A 16916-nucleotide genomic window follows, 5' to 3' on the forward strand; every position below is an offset into this window, starting at 1 on the left:
TTGAGGACAGGAGTTGAGAATTAGCATTAGTTATAACTCTTCTTCTCTGTAAACCTCTCTTACTCTATATTCCTCCTAGTGATTCTCTGTTGTTTTCAGGCTTTATGCCCTTATTGCTGCTTAGCATTGACTACGTTTCAAAGCTTCTTAGCCTCGGACTCTCTGCCTTGGAGGTTGACTAAGCAACGTGATATGCCTCCGGAGACTGGAGCCTTGTTTACCGCCACAAGAGCCCATCTTCATTCCAGTTTTTAGGCTTGCATGTACCTGCTGCGCCTGAATTCCGAAGGTGGGCTGAAGGGTGACATGGCACATGTGCTTGCCCAGTCTGGAGAGGTTTGAGTGACAAACTGCATTGTTAAACACACATTTGATTGGTCACATTGGTTAAATTGTAAGAGATCACTTTTAGTGTTTTTCTATGTACAATCTCATAGTCTCATGCATTGTTAAAAATAAATAAATAAATAATAATAATAATAATCCAAAGAAAAAAAGTGGGTCATCTTATTTATTTTTTATGTAAAACTATGGTGCTGAGCTGAGTTGGTGGACAATTATGAAACGGCGGCCTGGAATTTTAGCTCACAGTAAGCAATTTGCACTCCTAAACTGGAGAGTGTGGGTTTGAGTCCCGACTTGGTGAATGTGATCTATTTAGTTTTAGGCTTATATTCATGTTTAAAGGAGTAATTTGTCGGTAATTTTATAACACAAGATAAAGAAACAAGTTTAAGATTTGGCCGAGACAATATTGAGATCTAACAAGACCTATTTTTCTACAACTCTTTTTGTTCATTGTTTACTAAATATTGTTTTATAACTTATTATTTTGAAGGCTATTTTTCTCCTGCTAAATATATTTTGCATTCATTCGGAATTCTTCTGTAACCAGTAATAACTACAAACTTCACATATTCATGTCATAATAATTTTAATATTGTGAGAAACTAGAAATAGTGAATTGTTCTTACATATCACCGTTTTGACCTTTTTCTGGACTACTTAAATGGGCGATCGAGGAAAAAATAAACAACTGAAACTAGCAAAAACAAATAAACCGACAAACAAACAAACAAACAAATGGGTGTTCAGGTGACGTAATTGGCACGTTCGCGTTCTCCCCTCCCAAAAGAAAAAAAAACGCACGTGCGTGTTGACTGTATTTCCACCCATTATTCGAGCAAGCAAAGCGAACACGAGCTGTGAACGTCGAATGGATGAAAGGACGATGTGGTCACGCACATTGGGCGTTTTTTCCAATGCCCCCAAGCCGACAAAGGTGAGCACAAAAGCTGACGTTTGTCACACGCCGCCACGTCCTCCGGCCGAGCCAATACTTGTATGGAATTGACCGCATCTGCTGTTCCTCTGAAATACTTTGCGTAAAACGTCTTTTGTAGCACCCAACGGTTGAAAAGTATTTTTTATAAGCTGTTGTTACATTGTGTTTGACTTTTAACGCGTACGACACGCCAGCACGTTTGCAGACAGAGTTTGGACCTGTTCGTAAGTAATCTTGTTCTCAATTTTGCTAAAGTTGCGAGCAGTTGATTCACCGTTGAATGTTGATCTTGAGTTGAAGCATTACAGACAGTTGATAGAGAAACTCAAATTCCCATCACATGCTATATGAAAGCGAGTTTCAATATCAACTGAAAACTTTTCACAATGTTGGCTGAAAAGCTGTGCGACAAAAATGCAAATAGATGATTATAATATTGGTAGGCAACTAGACATAATCGCGATTATTGTTTTGGTCAAAATTATGCAGCCTTCGAGAGGAAATCAACCTCAAAATTTTCTTGACAATATTTTGTAGGCCTATGCTGCTCCACTAGTACAATCACAGCACTCTTAACGTGTGGACTATGAGTAAAGCTGCAATATCTACTTGTCTTCATCCATCTCAGGGGACGGCCATTTTGCTACTTGCTATCAACTGAAAATGACATCACAGTTGCTCAGGGCTCATTCTGCATTCGAGGAAGGCGTGAAGTCATTGCACTTGGATTTTCCCTGTTCCGAAATCAAAGCGTTTGAGGCAAATGTAAACAACAAAGATGGCTGATTTCTATTAAAAAAAATGTATTGTTCAGGTTAACGCAATAGGTCCAAATCACTTTGGGTTGCGTATTGTTACTTATTTAGAAACACTAATGTTATAATAAAAAAATAGATAAATATATTTCTAATCCTATGGTTTACCATTGATGGTCTTTGTCTCTATGGGGGTTGAACGGGTCACCATTGTTAAGTTATGTCAGATTGAATCCGGTCGGAGGTCCGAGTTAATACTTTGTGAAGTTGGAAAAGTTCAACTTCCACCTTCCTCGAATACAGCGTAACGACCAATCACGGCTCACCTGTTTTGAGTTTGGTCATGTGACGTTCACAAGCTGAGTCGTAATTGGTCATTCCCTGAGCCCTGAGCAACTGATGCTATTTTCAGTCAACAGCAAGTGGCAAAATGGCCGCCCCCTGAGATGGTTAACAATGAGTAGATTTTGCTGCTTAACTCAAATTCCACAAATGCGATACTGATCAGAAAGCCGTGTTTTGACTTGTGGGGGTTGCATTGAAAATATTGTTAAAAAAAAAATTAATACTCTGGGTTGACTTTCTCTTCAATATGATGAGAAGACTTCCAGACAAGGATGCCGCTTATACTGTATTGTCAGATATAGGGCAGCTCTGTTTGCTACTAAACCAGGGCTGGACTGGCCATCTGGCATATAGGGCAGATGCCTGGTGGGCCGGCCTCTTTTGGGGCAGATGCAGTGCGTTTTAATTATTTTCCTACATTTTACCCCAAGAGACTGGCCCACAATTTGGAGGGACCAGTCGTCCGTTAACTCATTTGTTCCCAATAATGTGTAAATAAGTTTTTTATTTATTTATTTTTTCTTCTAGAAAAAAGCTAAATTACTAATTTTAAATAATTTGTGAAAACTGATGAAACTTAGCTCTCTTCTAATGCTAATTGCTTTAAAACGGAAACAGATAGAAACATACTTTTTTTTCCTGATGAAAGAAGATACTTTAATCTTTCTTTTGATAGGTTCCATGCTTTTATAGCAATTGAACACACTATTCTGTGGGCCTTGCAAAATCAGTCAAAATTCAGTAAAACAGCCGGGAGCGAACAGGATTGCTTCTGTGAAAATGGCTGCGAGCGAATGAGTGTTAATCAGTTTTGAATATAGATAGCAAACTGTCAATAAACATCATTGGTAGACCTACATTCTAGGCAAGAGTCGGGGGCTGGGCCGGGTCAAGATGCCAGGGCCATTTTTATTTTATTTTTTCCCCGTCAGTCCAGCCCTGTACTAAACTCACTGTGAGTGCAGAAAGTCGTAGCATTGTTTGAGCTCCGTATCATGTTTTTGATGACTGGCTGCTGATGCAGGTGCGAACAATTCGCACAACCAGGGTGGCAACATCATACCCTCACACCCAAAAAATTATATGTGATTGTGAAGTGGTTTTCTATTGGCATCATGAAATGTAAATCACTGACGTTTGATTCCGCGTTGACGTGAGAGGTTTTTGATGTCACTGAATTATGACACCCTTGTTTGAAGATTTCTGTGTTTGGGGGAGCAGCTTAAGGTAGCTCGTTGGTGGCAAGCCGACGTTTCAGTCATACAACTCTATTTTACAATTGTGCTTTCATAACTACCGCAGCTCTAAGTAAGTTGTGTAATTGTGAATAACTGGGCATGGGCCGATATTAGAGTCTGACGATATGATAACCGTGAGAAAACACATCATGGTACTACAGTATTAATATTACAACTCTAAAATGTCCTTTTTTTTTCTTTTTCTTTTTTTTTTTAACAAAAAGGCGTTTTGTTTTTTGTTTTGTTTTTTTGTTTTTTGGGTTTTTTTTTGTCATTGACTACAATCCATTTTATTTTTCACAAAATACAGGATACCATACTGTATAATATCCCAATAATGTCCTAATATTGTTAAATAAAACACATTGGGGGAAAAAAACACCCATTTATGTATTTATACATAACAGCAGTGACAAAGAAATGTGCTTGGCCAGTCATTTTACTGTCATGTGCTCCCACTGGAGCTGCACAAAGTGTCAAGGTCTATGTAATTACAATGCTGTGCTCAGCTAAAGGGCAAAAAGTCACTTTTTGACAGAGATTATGAAAATTATCTACTGGTACTACTGATTTATGGTGATAATTGCTGCAGTGGCCAAAACATGCCTAATTAAAATTAAACTGCAGCAATAAGCTGACCGTCAGAGGGTGCTAGAAATGCACAAATGTAATACAACCTCACCTTTTGAACAGATGTGCTACTTTTAATATTGTGCCATGACGATATTGTGGAAATTTTCATATCGCGATATTGCTGTTATCATTACATCCCGATTAGAAAACGTGTACCATGTTAAGTCTAAATAAATAAATAAACAAATGTTAACATTATTCTTATGTTTGGATTCTCCTTAGCAAGTGACAGCGTCCCATCACTGGTGAGCTATTTTTAGAACGCAGGCACCTACATACACATGTACATGTTTTGTTGTGTATTTTTTGTTTTACCCCTTCCTCCCGTCGTCTCTCCTCCTGCTCCGTGCGTTAGACTCACCAGAGGTTACCGGTGAGATAGTATTAGCAGTTATTGAAACCTTGGCTTCTTTAAAACCACAGTAAATCGTCAATCCGATTATCAGCTCATGCCTATGAATGACCAACCAAAATCTCACCAATGACCAAATGCCATTGTTACTTTCACATTAGGAAAAGTAGAGTGCACTTAAGGTTGCTGAGGAAGGCTCTTTCCAACAACAGAAGATGCGCACCCGCGTAGAGCCTGCCCCTTATGGAAGCCGGCCAGAGTCTCACTACACAGAACCACAATACCCACCCTCACGGCAATACAGAAGGGTAAGAACGCATATGAAACCTACAAACAAACCCTCACGATTACTGTAAGACGTTTTCAAACAAACCGCAGTGCATGTCTCGAAGTCATCCATTCCGTTGGGCTTCGGTATGTTCTAAGCAAACCAGAATTAGATTTCAGCCTTGTTTGACAATCAGTTGACAATTCACGAGTCAAAATGGCGGTTTTATGCTGCATTTGAGGAAGGTTTCAAGTTCCGCCCTCAAAGTGTGTGCGGCAAATGCAAACAACAAAGATGGTTGACTTGGGACCCAAGATTTTTATTTTATACATATTTGGAAAGTGTCTAATATTTAAAAAAAAAAAAAAAAGAGATTTGCATTGATTAAGGTTGTTCCATTACCACATCTTGTGTCTGATTTCGATTCCCAGCTACCGATACCACATAATTTGGATATTTTTTATTTTTTTATTATTATTTTAAGTCCTGAAAAACTGCATACTCACTTGGATGTCAAATCATTACTATCATGGCTTGCTCAGGCACTGCTTAAAAACCTTTGTGAAACAGGAAAAGCATGCACTGAACACATGATCACTCATCAGTGAGCGCGCCACTTTGAAATTTCTATACTAGTATCGTTCTATTATGTTAGTAGTACTTGCCGATGCCAACGTTTTAATGCAGTATCGACGCCTCTCCCGATACTGGTATCGGAACAACACTAACTATTATCCATGTTCAAAAGGGAATTGTTGAAACTAAAAAGTTGGTTTGAGGTAAATAAATTATCATTAAACCTTAATAAAACGTATATGATATTTGGAAATTGTCGTATTAAACAAAGGGATTTGAAATTATGTAAAAAAAAGGGGGGGGGGGGGGCTAAACTTGATAAGCTTGCTTCCTTCTGCATTTGTCAAACTTGCATCTTATATTGTGCTTTTTTTCTTTCCTCTTTTTTTTATTTATTGTCGTGCTTGTTTGAGATGAATAAAAATCAAATCAAAGCGGATAGATTTTTTATTTTTTTTTAATGGATGTAAATATCTTCTTTGTAGTCTCATTACTTGGAGTGCACAAAATAAAGTAAATCCCTGCAACTGGGAGGTGATTTCTGGATACACTAAGCACATTGTTTGTTTGACAGGATCATGAAGGAGGAGGAGCAGGAGGACTAGGAGGGTATAAAGGGCGAGGCAAACCAACAGCCATGGCGGGTGACAGTCTACATTGCATCAGGTCCCTCATGATGATATTCTCCTGCATCTTTGCTGTAAGTACTTCATCTCTCTATGTGGCCTTGCATAAAGTTGGTGTCATTGATATGAATTCTGACAATTATGGTGGTGACAGATTGACCACATTTGTATTTTAATTACATTGGGACAATCTTGATTTGATTAAACTGTCTGTCTGTTTGTTTGTTCCCTTTCGGACACATTATTACAACAGGTTGCAACGTTAACATACGAAAGTGAGTCTGAAGGAGGGCAGAGTTAAGACGATTGTCCGCTTTCATGAATTATTAGGCACAATCAAGCCTTAGAGACTCGCTTGTGTAAAAGTCTGGCAAACAGCCCTCTGCAATGGAGATGTCCATTCCTTTGTGTTTCCCCTGTGGACCTTTCACAGTCAGTGAGCATAAGAGTCGTTTTCGTGGTCACTGAACTTTCAAAATGTGCACCTCTGAACGGCACAGCCTTGCGTTTCTACCACTGGGTGTGTAGGACCGATGACGATGTCATCACTTATGTCAAAAGGCATTGCACTACAGCTAATGTGTCACAGCGGATCATTGAAATTAGTAACTGCAGAGGGCCTAGAATTGAACCCTGCGGAACACCATGGGTTCCTGTGAATTCATTTTGCATTGTCGTCACCCTGGAATATGTCATTTGTGGACAGTCCCCAACCTGGACAGCAACCATCTGGCCAACTTTTTACTCTCTTCACCAGCTATATTATGTTGTACATTGTATATTTTGTCCACTTTACAAAAGTTTCTAATGTATAAAAATTTTTTGTCTCCCTATTCTAGGGGGTAGGGTTAATATTCATTTGTCTTGCATCCTTGGTGGCTGCGGGTGACCTAGACATGAGTGCTGTGATACATGCCGACCCGACCCTCAGATTTATCCTCTACGCTGTGTTACTCGGTGGAGGCATTCTCTTCATTTTGGGCACCCTGGGCGGCTGTGGAACCAGCCGAGGAAATAGGTGCATGATCGTCATTGTAAGTACACTGATATTGCTGACGTGTAGCTATGTGCTGAACGATTTGGGGGAAATAATTGTGATTTTTCTTCCTCAATATGGTGTTTTGATAAGTGACTGATTAGTTTATTTTTAAACCTGTTCAGTTGTGTTTATGTGCATGTGAAGACTCGAGCATGCTTTTAGACATGACTTGGATGAATGAGCCACCGACGGGCATATATGCATTCATACAGAATATGTATTATGCACGTAAGCTTTATTGCTAGTGCTACTCCAAAAGATTAACCTTAAACAGTAGCTAGTGCCAATTCCATTGAATCTATAACAGGGGAGAAGTGTGATTGAGAAAGAAATGCAAGGGGAGGAACTGACAGTAACAGCTTGATCTGATAACTAATGTTGTTCTGATACCGTTTTTGGCTCCTGATACTGATTCCAATACCCAGTTTACCTATACCTAGTCGTTTTTTTTTTGTTTTTTTTTCTCAACATAAAAAAGTTGACCTGCTATTGGTTCAGAGGGCCAATAGGATGTCTTCGCTCAGCATGCAGTGAACACGTCAGTGAATGTCAGCGCGAGCAAGACACAAGATGGCTGCATCCAAAGTCCTATATTAGCGTTAAGAATAATGGCATCGGCATGTTACTTGTTAGTACTTGCCAATGTGCCGATACCACTGTTTTAATGCAGTATGGGGGATCCTCCCAAGACCAGTTTTAGCCCTCTCCCCAAACCGCAGCCTTTGTATTTTAATACCAAAAAAAAAAAGTGTAAGTGACACCCATTGAAAAGGAACTACATTCATATATTTTTTTTTTTAATAATTTCCAGATTACTCGTTAATCTGTATTTTTTTCTGCCAAAAATCGGAATCAACATCGGCCTAAAAAAAAAAAAATGCATATCGGTTGCACTGGGCCCTATCGAAAATGATTTGCAAATCATTGTATTCTGTGTGGGCGGCACGGTAGTCGAGTGGTTAGCACGTCCGCTTCCCAGTTCTGAGGTCTCCGGTTCGAGTCCAGGCTCGGACCTTCCTGGGTGGAGTTTGCATGTTCTCCCCGTGCCCGCGTGGGTCTTCTCCGGGTACTCCGGTCTCCTCCCACATTCCAAAGACATGCATGGCAGGTTAATTGGGCGCTCCGAATTGTCCCTAGGTATGAGTGTGAGTGTGGATGGTTGTTCGTCTCTGTGTGCCCTGCGATTGGTTGGCAACCAGTCCAGGGTGTCCCCCGCCTACTGCCCAAGCCAGCTGAGATAGGCGCCAGCAGCCCCCGCGACCCTTGTGAGGAATAAGCGGTCAAGAAAATGGATGGATGGATGGATGTATTCTGTGTTTATTTGTTTAACACAACATCCAACAACAACTTCTTTGGAATTGGGTTTGTAAATTTTGTGAATTGAATTTGTTGTTAAAAATTAAAGGCAATGTTAAAAAATCAGCTTTTACATAATACTATCTATGTAGGGCTCTGCAACTAAGTGAAATTCAATTCTGATTTTTATTACACTCCATGATTACAAAATTGGCATGGCATAATTGGTTAAAAACAACAACTATTGGTAGTAGTTTTGAGGCATGTTTATTTGACAATGTCTTGTGATTATACTTAAAAATTTGCACTTATAGAGATCTATTGGAATTGTTGATTTAAATGTAAACTCCAATGCACTGTTTGTTCATATTTCAAAAATTCTTTCTCTGAAAATTTTTTTAAATACGCACGATGCTGAAATGGGTCTTTGGCCATCCGTAGTTGCTGTAGTGTGGAGTGAAGAAGATAATTGTCAGAGCAGATTTGTTAGTTCAGTTCAAATGATCCTATCAATGTCTTGATCCGATGCTGTGTTCTTTCGTGTTGTTGCAGTTCTTCGTGTCCATCAGCATCCTCTTCATAGCAGAGCTGTCTCTTGGGATTTGGGCCTTCACCAGTATTAATGTGGTAAGCTCCAGTATCTGGTGACGCTATCACTTGTTGTTTTTTTATTTTATTTTATTTTTTTTAATAAAATGGTGATACTGACTGTGTCTGTGCCTTATCCTTCACATGTGTCTCTTTTCAGTCAAATAAAGACTTTGATAAAGTCTATAGGTCACCAACGAGCACGGAAGCCAACAGAGGAACGTGGGATGATGTGATGAGAAGCGTAAGTACATCGCGCATGTGACAGTGCTTGCATACTGACCGCCACGAGAACTCGTACTGTATTTCAAAGATTACAAACCAGATTACAAGACAACAATTCAGCAACGCATGCTTCTAAAACAGAACTCTTCTTGTCTCATTTCAGCATAAATGCTGTGCTATGGAAACCCTCCAAAAAGACAAACTCCAAGAAACTGGGCTTCTAGAAATTTGCTGCAGAGAGATGCATAATGATCAGAAAGTGGAAAACAGGCTCGAGAAGATAGCAGAATGTAACGATTACCAACAAGGGACCGAAATTGAGGTAAATTCCAATTCTTTTCTCCATATGCTACGGAGCCCCTAAGGTGACATGGTAGGAAAAAAAACAAAACTGCGTTCCCTCGCAAAACAACTTTGCGTTCCCTCGCAAAGTTTGCGAGGGAACGCAATCTTTGCGTTCGAACGCAAAGTTGTTGGTCATCTTCCATGTGAACAAAAACAACGTGTAAACAAAGCAGTGGAAAAATACATGCTCCATCCTAGTTGCTTTGGGAAAGCTTTCCCACTGTTTTGTTTCATGCTTACAAACGTTCCATCCTCGTCGCTTTTGTTCACATGGAAGATGACCCGGAAGTGTTTACGGCGCAGCGAAGGTGACATGGTAGGCGAAAAAAACAACTTTGCGTTCCCTCGCAAAACAACTTTGCAAGAGAACGCAAAGTTTTTTGCGAGGGCACGCAATCTTTGCGTTCCCTCGCAATCTTTGCGAGAGAACGCAAAGTTTTTTGCGAGAGAACGCAATCTTTGCGTTCCCTCGCAATCTTTGCGAGAGAACGCAAAGTTTTTTGCGAGGGCACGCAATCTTTGCGTGATTGCGAGGGAACGCAAAGTTGTTTTTTTTTCTACCATGTCACCTTAGGGGCTCCGTAATATGCGACATACATCTCCTTTTTTTTTTTTTTCCTTCATGCAATGTGTAAAGTACACTTCCGTGCCTGTTTCGTATGTTCCATCTCAGTTGGATTTGTATTTGATGCGTCTGCAGTGTTATTGAATGATCAGGTCGTACTCATCCTTACAAATCTGACCTATATGTCATGAAACGCTCAATATGCTTTCCGTGAGGGAGAGTCCTTGCGGGACATCTGAAAAATTTACAGTAATACTTCTATGATCATTTGAATCCCGCTTGAAACATGAAGCATGACATGGACATTGGGGGTGACAGAGTAATTGAGCACAATGGCGTCATCTTTTGTAAACGTTTCCAACTCCATGAAATGAGTGACGTTTCATTTCTCAAAACTATTTTGACCTCCTCCAGCCTGGATTAAGCCGTCTGTTAATCTGAGCTGGGCCGCTACACGCGCGACCATATTTACCTCCATAAACACTGTGTCAGGTCCATGAAATCAAGGTGCACCATACTTGATTGGATTTATTAAAAGCATTTTTTTTTTTAAAGCAAAAGAAGGTCTATGCAGTGGAGGGCCGCAGTCCTGCAGGTTTTGGATATTTCCCTTCTTCAACACAGCTGATTCATGATCACCTCATCAGCAAGTTCTGCAGAAGCCTGATAACGAGCCTGTTAATTGAAATCAGCTGCACTTCGAGTAGGGAAATATATAAAACCTGCAGGACTCCGGCCCTCAAGGACTGCAGTTTGCCACAAATTAGGGCCACCCTCGGACTTCAACTCATCACGCCTTTGGTGGTTACGTAGAAATTAGGGCTGTCAAAGTTAAAGTGTTAATAGATTAATTAATCAGAGAAAAATGTCGCATTAATCACGTATTAACGCTTTTTAATCGCACTATTTTTTTGGACCGCACTTGAGCCTAGAAGGTAACCGCGGATGGTATTGAAGGCTGCGCAGGTCAATGCACGGCATTTCCTACGCCTGTTGTTCCAAAATGAGCGGGATGACTCCGGTTGGTGTGCTCGGTGGTAAATTTCGCTTTAAAAAACACCCCGACGGGACTTTAGATAAAACAAAACTAATTTGCGTTTAATTAATTACTAATTGCTGAATTGCACCCAATTGATATGGTGCTGTTACGTTTTGAGCAATGCACGCATGCATGCAATTGTGTACATGCATTTAATCAATGTTTGCAAATGACATTCAGATAATAAAATGCGCTAATGTCAAAATATTACGGTATTTTGTATTTTATATTACGTGAATACGCAAGTAATTTAGCTGATTAGTCGTGATTAATCAAAATTAAAAAGTGTGATTAATCAGATGAAAAATTTTAATTGTTTGACAGCACTAGTAGAAATGTCCACCTTATGCATTCAGTCACAATGCAATCAATATCACGATGTGAACCTTGTGATACAATAATTATTACAATACTAATTGGAAGACGTTTCAGAAAAAAATGGGCATCATTGGAGGGGAAAAAGTACAATAATGTATATTTCACAATGATGTGTTCGGCTGAAGCGGGTAAAAAGTAATGTTTTTTTTTTGACAGATGTTGAAAAAAATAATTGCTTTATATGACTGATTTATGAGAGTGATAACTGCCACAGTAGCCAAAATATTCCTAATTAAAATTAAACTGCACTAATAAAGCAATTCTGCCAATTCATAGTTTGATACTTGACTATGCTGTCCTTCATTGTGTGTTCACAGGGTTGTGCTTCGAGAGTGGTGGAAAATAAAAAATATTATGTTTACGGAGTGGGAGCCTTGGTAATTCTGGTGATGATGTTGCAGGTATGGAGCTATTTTTGTCTGTCTCTTGCTATGCACGGTGGAAAAGTTCCAAATGATAAAATGTCGACAGCATGAATTTTCACTTTTGTGTGGAAAGTTCACTTGGTTAAGTCCAGCTGTCATTTCATGATGTTTGTGTATGAATTGATCCCCATGTTCTAATGCATCCGTTCTTTTCCTCAGCTTCTCGCTGTATCCGTGTCCATATGCTTCTTCAGGGGACTCCGGACTGCCTAGTTGGTTTGGACTGTTTTATTCCCAAGAACAAAATAGGGAATATGTGAGGAACGAAGAAAATCAAGACTTGTAAATTGATTGAACTCATTTTGTTTGGTCGGGGTAAAAAAAATAAACATCAAAAAAATGTTCACAGCTGAACTTTCGAGGTACCGTATTTTCCGCACTATAAGGCGCACCGCATTATAAGGCGCACCTTCAATGAATGACATATTTTAAAACTTTTTCCATATATAAGGCGCACCTTCAGTGAATGGCCTATATGAAAACGTTTTTCCATAATATAAGGTGCACCGCATCATAAGGCGCATAGAGTAGAAGCTACTGCAGTGGCTGGGGTTGCATTAAGCATACAATAGATCAGGGGTGGTAGATCCGGTCCTCAAGGGCTGCAGTCCTGCAGGTTTTGGATATTTCTCTTCTTCAACACAGCTGATTCATGATCAGCTCATCAGCAAGCTCTGCAGAAGCCTGATAACGAGCCTGTTAATTGGAATCAGCTGTACTTCGAGTAGGGAAATCTATAAAACCTGCAGGACTCCGGCCCTCGAGGACCACAGTTTGCCACCCCTGTAATAGATGGAGCTGTGCTAAAGGGAATCTGAACAAAACAGATGAGTCAGTCAATATTTATGACCGGTAATTGAATACGAACCGGCATTCTGACAACTTTGTTCACTCCCAAAACAAGTTACCGGTAGTGCAGTCAAAATATGGTTCCGTATTAACAATATAACAATAACTCAATATTGTTCAAACGTTACTATCCATATGTACAATATTTCCCAGCCTTGTTCAGGTGTGGTACTACCGTTCTAACTGCTGTTATTTCGGTGACGCTCCCTGACTATGGTAGCCATACTTAACCAATATTGAGCCACATATAAGGCCCACCTGATTATAAGGCGCACTGTCGGTTTTTGAGACAATTAAAGGCTTTTAGGTGCGCCTTATAGTGCAGAAAATACGGTAATGTACTGGGCTGAAGGAACACACCTACTGCTGGAAGTATGAGACATACTGGCACACAATAAGAAATGGGATATTGGGGACAAGCTAATGTAAAAGGAGTCTGTGTGTTCATTTGTTGATCATGTCTTGCTCCGACTGTCAGGGTGATGATTATTCCACTTAGCATTTATTCAACTAGGCCTACTAAAACTCCTCAAAACTACCATCACCCTGCTGGCCATTCATCCCATTTTTATTCTGCTACATACCTTTGCTGTCTTGTAGTTTAGCTCACATTTAAATTGGGAATATTTTCATTGTTTTTATTTTTTATTATTATTATTTTTTATTTGTGCAAGCCTTGGGATTTAAAGGCTTGACACATGTGAGGCAACAAACGTCAGCGTAATACGTCCCGCATCACATCCCAGGTCAAACTCGGCACACGACGGCAGCGACAGCCATCGCCCAATTTTTTTCAACAGATTTGATTGGCGATTAAATCAGAGGGAAAAACGTTTTCCTTGGAAGTACATAATTCCAGTATAAAGATTCAGAATATATTATTATCATGAGAGTATTATTATTTTAACTGTTACAAAAACGCTAAAGAAAACTTATAGGACAAATAAACTCTGGAACCAACAAGCGCCCATGCAGCGGCCTTTTTGTTGACGTCACAGAAATCTTTGCATGAAGTATCGAACAAAAATGTGATTCTGCTAAAATTAGCTCCTCCATTTTGCTGGGTCGTGCGCTGTGTATTCAGTGGCTCATCAATGAAATCTTAGTGATTGGTTGTAGCTCCCAGCGACGACAACAAAAGGCCTCACGTCTATGTTAATGAGCGTGAAATTTCACATTCACCAATGGCAGGCGATTTATTTTTTATTTTTTTGCCTTGTTGCTCTTGTTCCATAGGAAATGAATTGCGAGAGAGTGACATTACTTCTCGTGTGTTGCGCCCATGACTGGGCTGACCTGGGACCTCGATTGTATTACTTGAATCCTTGAAAATGCAACATTTAATATAACTTGAAAGAACAAACCACAAAATAAAATAGGAGCAAAGTAAAATATGAATATACTGGGGAAAAAAAAAAAAAAAAAAAAAGAAAAGCATAAAAATAAATACCGGCTGTTCCTGCTGTGCACATGTTGGGCACTTGGAGGCAGTGTGGTACCGTGCATGCATGGAATTCACACAATGCGTTCAGAGTAGAAGAAAGTTTGAGCCATTGAGCTCTAACTTTGTATATTATTATTTGCCTTTGAATATTATGTTGCCTGTACGTGTATGGGCTCCTGCAGCCTTTGTGAATATTCAGTATTTGAAGGAATCACTCCTGGAGATCAATGCTAATTCACCATTAGCATGCCAGTAGGATTATGTAATGATTTAGCATTGGCACAAGCAATGTTTTTAAATGCGACATTTATTATTTAACAACTAATCACAACAAAAAAGGATTACATTTTTGTTGTGTGTTTAGTTTTGCAGTAAACGCCACCTGGGGTGTTGATTAAACAGCTGAAAGCACGCTCACCCGGGATTCACACTGAATGCGGCTGCGGTGCGTTCCGGCGACGCAACCAATTAGATTCCATTCATTCGAATGGTGCAAATTACACCGGGTGCGTGTGCGTTACGTATCGACTGTGTCTCAGCTGCTGCGTACCGCAACCCTCCCGCACGGATAGACCTATTTTCTATTTTTGACGGATGACGCAAGCTAGCACAAAACACATCGAGCGGGACAGGAAGACAGACACAGTTTCAAAATAAATTTCCGGTTACCTTTCAGAATAAAAGACTCGCCAGCTCCTATTTGGCAAGCATGTTAGCAAAACGTGATGTGGGCGTAGCCGGGCCTGTAGTTAACGTGCGAGGTGCTCATTTACGGTTTAGACACCAGCGAACATGGACGAGGAGAGGTTTATATTGGAGGTAGAAAGCCACAAAATAATAAAAGTCCACCTCTCTTTCCGCTTCTCTGTTGAGCACAGACTTTCTGTGTGTTTGTCGTTTTTAATGCCACATTATCACGCGCGATACGGCGGGAAGTGGTCGGCGACGGAGCTGCCGGACCGCAGCTGTGCGCAGCCGGTGTGATTGGCCAAAAAATTGACGTGTCCGGAGCACGCAGTCAAGACGCACCGCAGCCCCACCGCACACGCATCCGGTGTAATCCCGGGTACGGGACGGCGGGATCGCAGAACGTGACACTTTGCTACACAAGTAACCTGGTGCGTTCTCAATGTCGGTAACCTGCAAAAGTGCCACGCCGTTATGCATGTTAATCTTCATTCTTTGATCAAATGTTTTAAAGATGGTGAGAAGCCAAAAATCGAAATCGCCCTCAATAACATTTCGATTAATTGCTCAGCTCTAGTGTAAAGTAGACTGGACATAAGAATCAGATGAATCTTTAGCAGAAAGCACTCTCCTTGACCTATGAGTGAAGAATATTTTATATTGGGCACCTTTAAGGATATGTCTTATGTACACTGGCTGCTACCCTTTCCATTTATTGTTGTATATAGTAACTCAAACCTTCCAAATGCTCATATTTTTTTCACAGCCATAGTTCTATTATGATGTATTTTATTGTATAACCTGAGTGTGTCTATATAGTGACTGCACTTTTCAAATGTGTGTGAACTATTTTGTGAGCTTATTGCTCTTTAAAGGGGCACGAAGCAGCTGACTTAATTACAACCTTCCAAACGTAAATAGTGCAATCCGATGACATTGAGGATAGCAGTGCGTTGCTAATATGCCCAAGTGCGGCGACATTAGTAAGCGGCCGTGTGGTACTTTTATTCTGCACTGCTAATCATAAATAGACCCTATCGTATTTTTGTTACGAAGTCTTACCTTTTTAGCAAAAAGTCAGCAAGCTGTGGGTCCCGTTTCATCCCCAGGATAGCTCTTAGCTCTCTCCACCTGACGAACGCTGCTCCTATATTTATCCGCGCCCTCCCGTGATTCTGGTTTGGAGGTTTTTTACTTCTCTTTGTCTTCCGTGGAGTCGCCATAAGGGATTGAGACGTATCGGGAGCAGGTCTGTTCAAGTCCATCTTGAATTAGCTGTCCTGTCCGTAAAGTTGCGTGAACAATCGCGAGAACAGGGACAATAGCTTAGTCATGCTCAGAGCCACATTTAAAGTTTCCGGCCCAAACGCTCCCTCATTTTTTCCTTTTACAGAAAAATAGGGGCAACAGTCATTGTGCCACAGTCGTGCCTCCAAACATAATACAATTCTTAAAACGTGCGGGTGAAAAATATGTTTTTTTGAACACTGAAATTTGAGTCTAATCTTGCATCGTGCACCTTTAAGGACACTCACGGACTTAACGTAATTTGTCTATATTGATACTCTTACTGCTGTGATTTTAGGCATTGAAATGCTTATGTATGCATTTGATCCCAATAAATGGCATTAGATCTAACCATTTCTCGTACATTGTTTTTTTCTGTAAGTAAATGAGTACATGCCTTGTGATTGTTATGATAGGGACAGAATGCAATGAGTTGCACTGTTTTGCTGAAAACAAAAGTTTACTGTGATGAAGCTTGGCATTTACAAAGCATGAAACAAAATGATGTTATTTGCAGAGATTGTCCGCTGGGAGCGGAGGCCATGATACTGGTTTAACTTTCAAAATACAACCCCTCATCAATGCTAACGTAAGAAAATGTTTCTTTCACCACTTGGGGGCAGCATCTCCCTCCTGGTCCGTCACATCGACCAGGTGGTCAAAACAATATT

General features: G+C 40.2%; 1 protein-coding gene across 2 annotated transcripts; it reads left to right on the plus strand.

Annotated features, from left to right (window-relative positions):
- The first annotated feature begins 1145 nt into the window (after positions 1-1145).
- On the plus strand, positions 1146-16596 carry LOC144015794 (tetraspanin-18B-like). Of its 2 annotated transcripts, none has more exons than XM_077516132.1 (9): positions 1146-1282; positions 4770-4916; positions 6027-6152; positions 6918-7112; positions 8966-9040; positions 9162-9245; positions 9390-9548; positions 11871-11954; positions 12138-16596. In XM_077516132.1, exons 2-9 carry the CDS (start codon positions 4824-4826, stop codon positions 12189-12191), a joined length of 870 nt encoding a protein of 289 aa, XP_077372258.1. In that variant the 5' UTR covers positions 1146-1282; positions 4770-4823; the 3' UTR covers positions 12192-16596. The 2 variants fall into 2 exon arrangements, with proteins under 2 accessions (XP_077372258.1, XP_077372256.1); XM_077516130.1 differs by lacking the exon at positions 1146-1282 and adding an exon at positions 1292-1509.
- Positions 16597-16916: the final 320 nt, after the last annotated feature.

This window comes from Festucalex cinctus, chromosome 3 (genome assembly GCF_051991245.1).
Source record: "Festucalex cinctus isolate MCC-2025b chromosome 3, RoL_Fcin_1.0, whole genome shotgun sequence".
Taxonomy (NCBI): domain Eukaryota; kingdom Metazoa; phylum Chordata; class Actinopteri; order Syngnathiformes; family Syngnathidae; genus Festucalex; species Festucalex cinctus.